The 8,833-nt window shown below is 40.8% G+C and overlaps 1 protein-coding gene across 1 annotated transcript in view; it reads left to right on the top strand.

Moving 5' to 3' along the window:
* Positions 1 to 8,833, top strand: part of Pspc1 (paraspeckle component 1) — an 87,798-nt gene that overhangs the window by 36,102 nt on the left and 42,863 nt on the right. The window contains exon 5 of the mRNA XM_013009459.1: positions 5,887 to 5,971. Coding sequence (XP_012864913.1) covers positions 5,887 to 5,971 — 85 coding nt within the window. The remainder of the gene's footprint in view (positions 1 to 5,886; positions 5,972 to 8,833) is intronic.

Consider the following 8,833-nt stretch of genomic DNA (forward strand, 5'->3'; position numbering starts at 1 on the left):
TGTTTATGATGTATTGAAATTTGTTGTGTAAGGATTTTAGATATTATTAACTAGTAACAAATAATGATTGTACAACTAATGCCTTCACATCTGTGGATGCTTGTGAATTATCTTCTTAATTTCCAACTTGTCATTTTTTCAGATTGTAGGATTAAAAACACCTCTGGTAACCATAGTCTATCCCCCTTTGTTTTTTTTTTGGTGGTCGTGGGGCTTGAACTCTGGGCTTGGGTGCTGTCCCTGCACTCTTCAGCTCGAGGTGAGCGCTCTACTGCTTGAGCCATAGTGCTACTTCCAGTTTTTTAGTGGTTTATTGGAGGCAAGAGTCTCACAGACTTTTCTGCCTGGGCTGGCTTTGAACTGTGATCCTCAGATCTCAGCTTCCCGAGTAGCTAGGATTACAGGCGTGAGCCACTGGTACCTGGCTAGTCTATCACCCTTTATCCAAGGAGGATGCAGTCCAAAGAAGGCTGAAACCTATTCTTTTTCCTTATGTTAATACGTTCCTATGACAAGGCTTCTAAGTCAAGAACAGTACAGTGACAACAGTGACTAATAATAAAATGGAAAAATTATAAGAATATAAGAAAATACTTAAAACTTGTCAGTTGTCTATTTCTTGAATTTTCCATGTAGTTGACTAGGTGATCCCAAGGTTAATAATGATCAAATAGCAGTTTTAGGCTCATGATTGACCTTCTAAGTATTGGGTAATTGTGTTTACTTTCTTATTTGATTGTTGAGTCATTATGCTTATTGCACTCTCTCCTTCCTTCCCTCCTTCCTTCCTTCCTTTCTTTCTCTTCCTTTCCTTATTTTTCTCTTTCTTTCTCTCTTTCTTTCTTTCTTTCTCTCCTTCTCTTCTTCCTTCCTTCCTTCCTTCCTTTCTTCCTTTCTTTCTTCCTTTCTGTTTCTCTTTCTTTCTTTCTCTTTCTCTCTTTCTCCTTCCTTCCTTTCTTTCCTTCCTTTCTCTCTCTCTTTCTTTCTCTCTCTCTTTTTCTTTCTTTCTCTCTCCTCTTTCTTTCTTTCTGTGAAAATACCATACAGAGGGGTTACAATTACATGGGCAAGAATGAGTACATTTCTTATCAAGCATTGTTGCCCCCCTTTGTTTCCCCTTCCTATCCCTTCCCATCTCCCAACCTCCCCACCCCCCCTCACCTTCCCCCTCTCTATTGTTGCATTGCCTCAAGGATTGAATGAAAGGCCTTGAGTATGCTTGGCAAGAGCTCTCTTACTGAGCCAAACTCCAACCCTAATGCAGTTTTCTCAAATGGCTTGATTTAAAAGTGTACAATTTAGTCAGGAGTTGGTGGCTCACGATTGTAATCCTAGCTACTCTGGAGGCTGAGATCTGAGGATCAAGGTTCAAAGCCAGCCCATGCAGAAAAGTCCATGAGACTCTTATCTCCAATTAACCACCAGAAGACTGGAAGTGGCACAGTAGCTTAAGTGGTAGAACACAATCCTTGAACTGAAGAGTTGAGGGACAGTGCCTAGGCCCAGAGTTCAAGCCCCACAGGTTACCCTCCTCCTCCCCAAAAAAGTATAAAATCTAATTGTCACAAAGAACACAATTTATGTTCTTATTACTTTTCATAGAGGAATAAATATGTATTTTCTTATTTATTTTTGTCCGGTCGTGGGGCCTGAACTCTGGGCCTGGGCACTGTCCCTCAGCTCTTCAGCTCAAGGCTAGCGCTCTACCACTTGAGCCACAGTGCCACTTCCGGCTTTTTTCTTTTTGGTTATGTGGTGCTGAGGAATTGAACCCAGGGCCTCAGGCATGCAAGGCAAGCGCTCTACCACTGAGCCAACTTCCCAGCCCCTAAATATGTATTTTCATATTGTTGTAAATGGTAGATTAGTACAGAACAAATCCATGCATAAAATTGTTATAGGATGTGTTGTTTTAACTTTTTTGGATTGTTTATAATAATAGGACAAGTCTCATACTGACATTTGTTGAAGTATTTTCCTTTTGAGTGTGCAACTAGGTTGCAAATTTCTTTTTTTTTGGTCAGTCATGGGGCTTGAACTCTGGGCTTGGGTGCTATCCCTGCGCTCTTCAGCTCAGGGCAAGTGCTCTACCGCTTGAGCCACACCTCCACTTCCAGTTTTCTAGTGGTTATTTGGGGATCAGAGTCTCATGGAGGGCTAACTAATAAATACATAATTTTAGCTGGGCACTGTGTTTCACACCTGTAATCCAGCTACTTAAGAGGCTGAGATCTGAGGATTGTGGTTCAAGCTCTACAACTGGCCTCCCTCTACCCAAGTGTGTGTGTGTGTAAAATTCTAATGTCAAAGGCCTATTGAATGCTTTTTTATCCCTTCCTGATCCTGGGGCTTGAACTCAGGGCCTGGGTTCTGTCCCTGAGCATCTCTGTTCTCATTGAGCCACAGCGCCACTTCCAGCTTTTACTCAGTCTAATTTGTTGGAGGTAAGAATCTCACAGGGGCTGGAAAGGTAGCTCAGTGGTAGAGTGCTTTCCTTGCATGCATGAGGCCCTGGGTTTGATTCTTCAGCACCACATAAGGAGGAAGTGACGCTGTGGCTCAACTGATAGAGCGCTAGTCTTAAGCTGAAGAGCTGAGGGACAGTGCCCAGGCCTAGAGTTCAGGCCCCACAACCAACGAAAAGAAAAACAACAAGAGTCTCACAGACTCCTGCCGAAATGGAGATCCTTAGATCTCAGTCTTCCGAGTAGTTTGGAATATAGGCATGAGACACTAGCTCTCAGCTCATAATTTAACTTGTATTTCACTGCTGAGTGTAAGAATTTATTTTAAAAACACTAGTGCTAGTGGTCTTTAATCTCAGGAGCCTGAGATTTAGGATTGCAGTTCAAAGCCAGTCAAGTTTTAAAAAGTTGCTGAGACATTTTTTTGTTTTTTATTCTTGTTTTTTTTCTAATGCAGGTCCTGGGGCTTGAACTCAGGGCCTTACCTCTGTCCCTCAGTTCTTTTTTCTTTCTTCTTTTTTGGTGTTGGTCATGGCTCTTGAACTCAGGGCCTGGGTGCTGCTCCTAAGCTACTTTTGCTCAAGGCTTGGATTTTACTTCTTGAGCCACAGCCTTACTTCCTGTCTTTTCTGAGTGGTTGATTGAAGATAAAGAGAGTCTCATGGGGTCTTTTTTGTTCAAGCCTGCTTTGAACTGTGATCCTTAGAGTTCAGCCTCCTGATTAGCTAGGATTACAGGTATGAGCCACCTGTGCCTGGCTCTGAATTTATTTTCATCTTACTTTGGAACTCCTGTTCTTGTTATGTTAGGGATTAATGATAGTAGTTAAAGTCTGGGGTATGGTATAAGACTTTGTCTCAAAAAAGCAAAACAAAAAAAAGTTGCTTTTCTTTGTTTGTTTGTTTTTTTTTGTGTGTGTCCGGTCGTGGGGCCTCAACTCTGGGCCTGGGTGCTGTCCCTCAGCTCTTCAGCTCAAGGCTAGCGCTCTACCACTTGAGCCACAGCGCTTTTTTCTTTTTTCTTATGTGGTGCTGAGGAATTGAACCCAGGGCCTCATGCATGCAAGGCAAGCGCTGTACCACTGAGCCACCTTCCCAGCTCCGCTTTTTTTAATATTAGTATTCAACCTTTTTTTTTCTTTCAAGGATTTTTCTTCATTGCCCTTTGAATAACATTGATTAGTGTAAAAGTGATCTTGTGCTGATTGTGTTGGGAGGGATTTTATGCCATGAAACTTTTTTTTTTGCCAGTCCTGGGACTTGAACTCAGAGCCTGAGCACTGTCCCTAAACTTGTTTTGCTCAAGGCTAGTCCTCTACTAATTGAGCCACAGCGCCACTTCTGATTTTTTTTTTTTTTTGTTTATGTGGTACTGAGGAATCAAAGCCAGGGCTTCATGCATGCTAGCAGTCACTCTCCCACTAAACTACTTTCCCAGCCCTGCCATGAAACTATTTTATTTCTGCTTTTTGTGGTTTCTTGGTTTTGTTATGTTTTGGTTCTTGTTTTATGTGGTATTGAGGTTTGAATTCAGGATTTGTCACTTGCTAGACAGGTGCTCTGCCACTTCAGCCCCTTATCTAGTTTTATTAATAGATCTGCTGACTGTGCTGATCCTAGTTCTTTTTTTTTTTTTTTTGGTCCAGTCGTGGGGCCTGAACTCTGGGCCTGGGCACTGTCCCTCAGCTCTTCAGCTCAAGGCTAGTGCTCTACCACTTGAGCCACAGCGCCACTTCCGGCTTTTTTCTTTTTGCTTATGTGGTGCTGAGGAATCGAACCCAGGGCCTCAGGTATGCAAGGCAAGCTCTCTACCACTGAGCCACCTTCCCAGCCCCTGATCCTAGTTCTTAAATAAGAACTAAGTTCTTTTTTTTTGGGTCCGGTCGTGGGTCTTGAACTCTGGGCTTGGGCGCTGTCCCTCAGCTCTTCAGCCCAAGGCAAGTACTCTACCACTTGAGTCACAGTGCCCCTTCCAGCTTTTTCTGCTTATGTGGTGCTGAGGAATTGAACCCAGGGCCTCAGGCATGCGAGGTGAGTGTTCTACCACTGAGCCACCTTCCCAGCCCCAAGAACTAAGTTCTTTTTTTTTTTTTTTGTTGGTTGTGGAGCCTGAACTCTGGACCTGGGCGCTGTCCCTCAGCTCTTCAGCTCAAGGCTAGTACTCTATCACTTGAGCCACAGCGCCACTTCCAGCTTTTTTCTTTTTGCTTGTGTGGTGCTGAGGAATCGAACCCAGGGCCTCAGGCATGCAAGGCAAGTGCTCTACCACTGAGCCATGTTCCCAGCCCCTCAGGCTGGTTTTCTTTTCTTTCTTTTTTTTTTTTGTTGGTCGTGGGGCCTGAACTCTGGGCCTGGGCGCTGTCCCTCAGCTCTTCAGCTCAAGGCAGGCACTCTACCACTTGAGTCACAGTGCCCCTTCCAGCTTTTTTTGCTTATGTGGTGCTGAGGAATCGAACCCAGGGCCTCATGCATGCAAGGCAAACATGCTACCACTGGGCCACCTTCCCAGCCCAAGAACTAAGTTCTTAAGCTTTACTAGTGACACTTATGGTTAACATTTTGATTTTTGAGTTTGCTGCTAAAAATAATTGTGGTCTTAAAGTTGTAAATGAATGTGTTAATATAGCTACAATTCATAATTTTTGTGTGAGTTTATTTTTCCTTCTCAGAGAAGATAGATAGATAGATTGATTGATAGATAGGTGGAGAGATAGAACATGCTAACTTCTAATTCATTATCTTCCACAGCCTATCTCAGCATTAGGATTATAGACATATGCTGCCATGCCCAGCCAAACCACAAGTGTTTTTCCTTTTTTTTTTTTTTTTTTGTCAGTCATGGGGCTTGAACTCTGGGTTTGGGTGCTGTCCCTGCAGTCTTCAGCTCTAGGCAAGCGCTCTACTGCTTGAGCCACAGCGCCACTTCCTGTTTTCTATTGGTTTATTGGAGATAAGAGTCTCAGGGACTTTCTTGCCTGGGCTGGCTTTGAACTGCAATCCTCACATTTCAGCCTCCTTGAGTAGCTAGGATTACAGGTGTGAGCCGCTGACCCCCAGCTACAAGTGTTTTTCTTTTAATTTCTGTGTGTATTTTGTGTGTGTGTTGGGGAGTGGGTATAGGGAATAAACTCAACAGCATAGTGGGCAAGTGCACTATCATAGTTATATCCCTAGCATTTGTACCATGCTTTATGTTGAAACAATTAGTACAGTTTCTAACATAAAGAAGAATTCTACTACTCTTTTGAAGAAACTAGAGCTGAAAAGATAGTAGTTTGATTGTGTAGCTTTTATAATTAAAAGATTTATAGGAAAAATGTGTTAATATTAAGTTATTAAGTATCTTGTCATTAATAAACTATACTTTTTGATATAATAGCAAAAAAAGGCAAAAATATTAATATACAGTTAATATTTTATAGATCTAATGAGACGTCAAGAAGAACTCAGACGCTTGGAAGAACTCAGAAACCAAGAGTTGCAAAAACGGAAGCAAATACAGCTCAGGTAAAACATCATCCCTTCTTGATCATATATAGAAGATTTTGCCACAATTTAACACAATTCTGTGTTGTTCTTTGGATTTTTTTAGCTGGCAAAGGGCATTTTGATTGCATATAGTTTGAAATTAAATAATAACAATAGTAATAATTTTAGTGTAAGAATATTTAGTGATTGAAACCATTTTTCCAGAAATGTTTATGTTTGAGTTGACATTAGTTTTTATTCTTTTCACACATATAAAACTACTATGCCTTTATGCAATTTTACAATTGCTTAAAAATATTTGTGGTAGGGCTGGGATGTAGCTCAGTGGCAAAGCAGTTGCCTAGCAAGTGCAACGTCCTGGGTTCAATCCCCAGTACCAAAAAAGAAAAGACAAGATTAGCCTGGTGTGAAAGTTAAGGAGATTTGAGAGTGGTTGATCCAAAATGTACAAATAAACACATGTTGACATTGACTGTTATCTCTACTTACCTCTACTTACATTCACAATTTTCCTTTGTCTTCAGTATTTCATTCTGAAATATAATGGAATAAACATTACTCTCATAATGCTAAAGTTATAATAAGAAAATGTTCTAAACAATGATACAATAGATAAAGAAAACTTAATTAATTGTGGTTTTGAAAAGACAATAAAGTACTTAGGGTATAGTTGGCTCATGCCTAGTAATCTGAGCTGCTCAGGAGTTGAGATCCAAGTATCAATCAAGGTTTGAAACCAGCTTGACAGACAAATCTGAAAGACTTTTTTTTTTTTTTTCGTGGGACCTGAACTCTGGGCCTGGGCGCTGTCCCTCAACTCTTCAGCTCAAGGCTAGCGCTCTATCACTTGAGCCACAGCACCACTTCGGGCTTTTTTCTTTTTGCTTATGTGGTGCTGAGGAATCAAACCCAGGGCCTCATGCATGTAAGGCAAGTGCTCTACCACTGAGCCACCTTCCCAGCCCCTGAAAGACTCTTATCTCTAAGCATCATAAGTCTGGAAGTGCAGTGTGGTTTAAGTGGTAGAACTTGAATGTGGAGCCTGTTAGAAAAAGCTAATCAAGAGTGCAAGGCCTCAGTACTGGCACAAAATACATACATACATACATCACACACACATACAGAAAGAATTATGAAGTTGGGTATCCTTACTCAGGAGGCTGAGATCTGATGATTTTAATTCCAGGCCAGCCTAGACAGGAAAGTCCATGAAAACTCTTATGTTTACTTAATCACCAAAAGAAGTTTGGAATGAAGTTGTGCCTCAAATGATGAGTGCTAGCTTTTAGTGCAAAAGCACCCAGGACAGGCCCCAGTACTGGTCAAAAGAAAGTACTTATGTGAAAAGCTGCTTAAGTAGGGAGTGGTGAGTAACTATAATGCCATCACTCTGGGATTGTAATTCCAGACTGAAAATTTGAAACAAGTCTTGGTTGTATAGTAAGATTTCATTAAAAAAAAAAAAGTAAGCTGGGTGCTTGTGGCTCACATAATCCTAGTTACTTAGGAGGCTGAGATCTAAGGATCATGGTTCCCAGCCAGCTGGGGCAGGAAAGTCCTTGAGACTCATCTCCAGTTAACCACCAGAAAACCGGAAGTGGTGGAAGTGGTGGTGGAAGTGGTGCCCTTGTCTTGAGCTGAAGAGCTCAGGGTCAGTTCCCAGGCCAAGAGTTCAAGCCACTTGACTAACCAATTAAAAGAAAAGGTCTTTGCTAATTGAAAATAAAAGTGAACAAAAAGAAAAACCATAAGTAAGTCTAAGGTTTCCCATGGTCAACAGATATATAATATTCAGGGTTTCCTTTGTTTTTGTTTTTAAATTGGTTTGTTATATTTTATTTTTTTGAGACATGTAGTCTTGGCTCCCTTGAGCTCCCTATCTTCCAGCTTCTGGGTACTGGGATTGCAATCATGTGCTACTAAGCTTTGTAAATATTCAGTATATTTTTGTGTCCTTTTTCCAAGTTTATACCTGAGAATATCAGTTTATGTGTATTTCTGTTTTGGAATTATTTTATTCAAGTCATTCTCAAATTCTAATTCTTAGAAAGGCATAGAAAATGTAAGCTCTCAAGACTCCCTCCAGAACTACCAACCCAGAGAACTACCAACCCAGAAATTCTAGTGGTTGATCTGGAACTGTCCAGGTGTTCTGATGTATCCTAAGGTTTTAGAACAACTATTGTGGTTCTCGTACATCTGAAATCTTGAGGTATATCTTTTACCTCCTAGGACTCTTCACCTTCTTCAATTGCTTGCTTCTATTTTTAGTCAGTGTTCAATCGTATCTCTTCTGCTTTTACAAATAGAAAGAAACCTTTCTTCCCTAAGGCACAAAGCGTTATTCTGAATCCAGCTTTATTTTCTTGTACCTCTACTTTGTAGCTAAGCTTTCTCAACAGAAGAATATTGTCCAGGAATTTTCCCCTCCCAAATTTCTAGATAGTTAAAATCAAATACAGTGTGAGGAGAGAACCAAGAATAGGATAATTAAAAGTTTAACTGAGTACTGTTTGCTGTTACTTATAAATGAATTACATAATTATCCTAGGAGGCTGTGGAGAAGAAAATGAAAAATGTAAATATTTTTGAAAAACCGTATTTTTACTGGTTATTCCCAAGAGTAAAGAGTAGAACAACCATAGATACTTTGTATAATTTACATATATGTATGAATTAGCAGGTGTCGTGTGTGTGTGTGTGTGTGTGTGTGTGTGTGTGTGTGTGTGTGTGTGTGTGTGTGTGTGTGTGTGACATGCTGATCTTAAGGTTTGAATTTAGGCTTTGGGCTTTCTCTCTCTTACTCTGCTTAAGTGTATCTCTCTATGATTTTCCTAATTAGTCAGCAATTTGCCTTGGCTGACTTCAGATGAAGATCTT

Source organism: Dipodomys ordii, unplaced genomic scaffold (assembly GCF_000151885.1).
Source record: "Dipodomys ordii isolate 6190 unplaced genomic scaffold, Dord_2.0 Scaffold1, whole genome shotgun sequence".
Lineage (NCBI taxonomy): Eukaryota > Metazoa > Chordata > Mammalia > Rodentia > Heteromyidae > Dipodomys > Dipodomys ordii.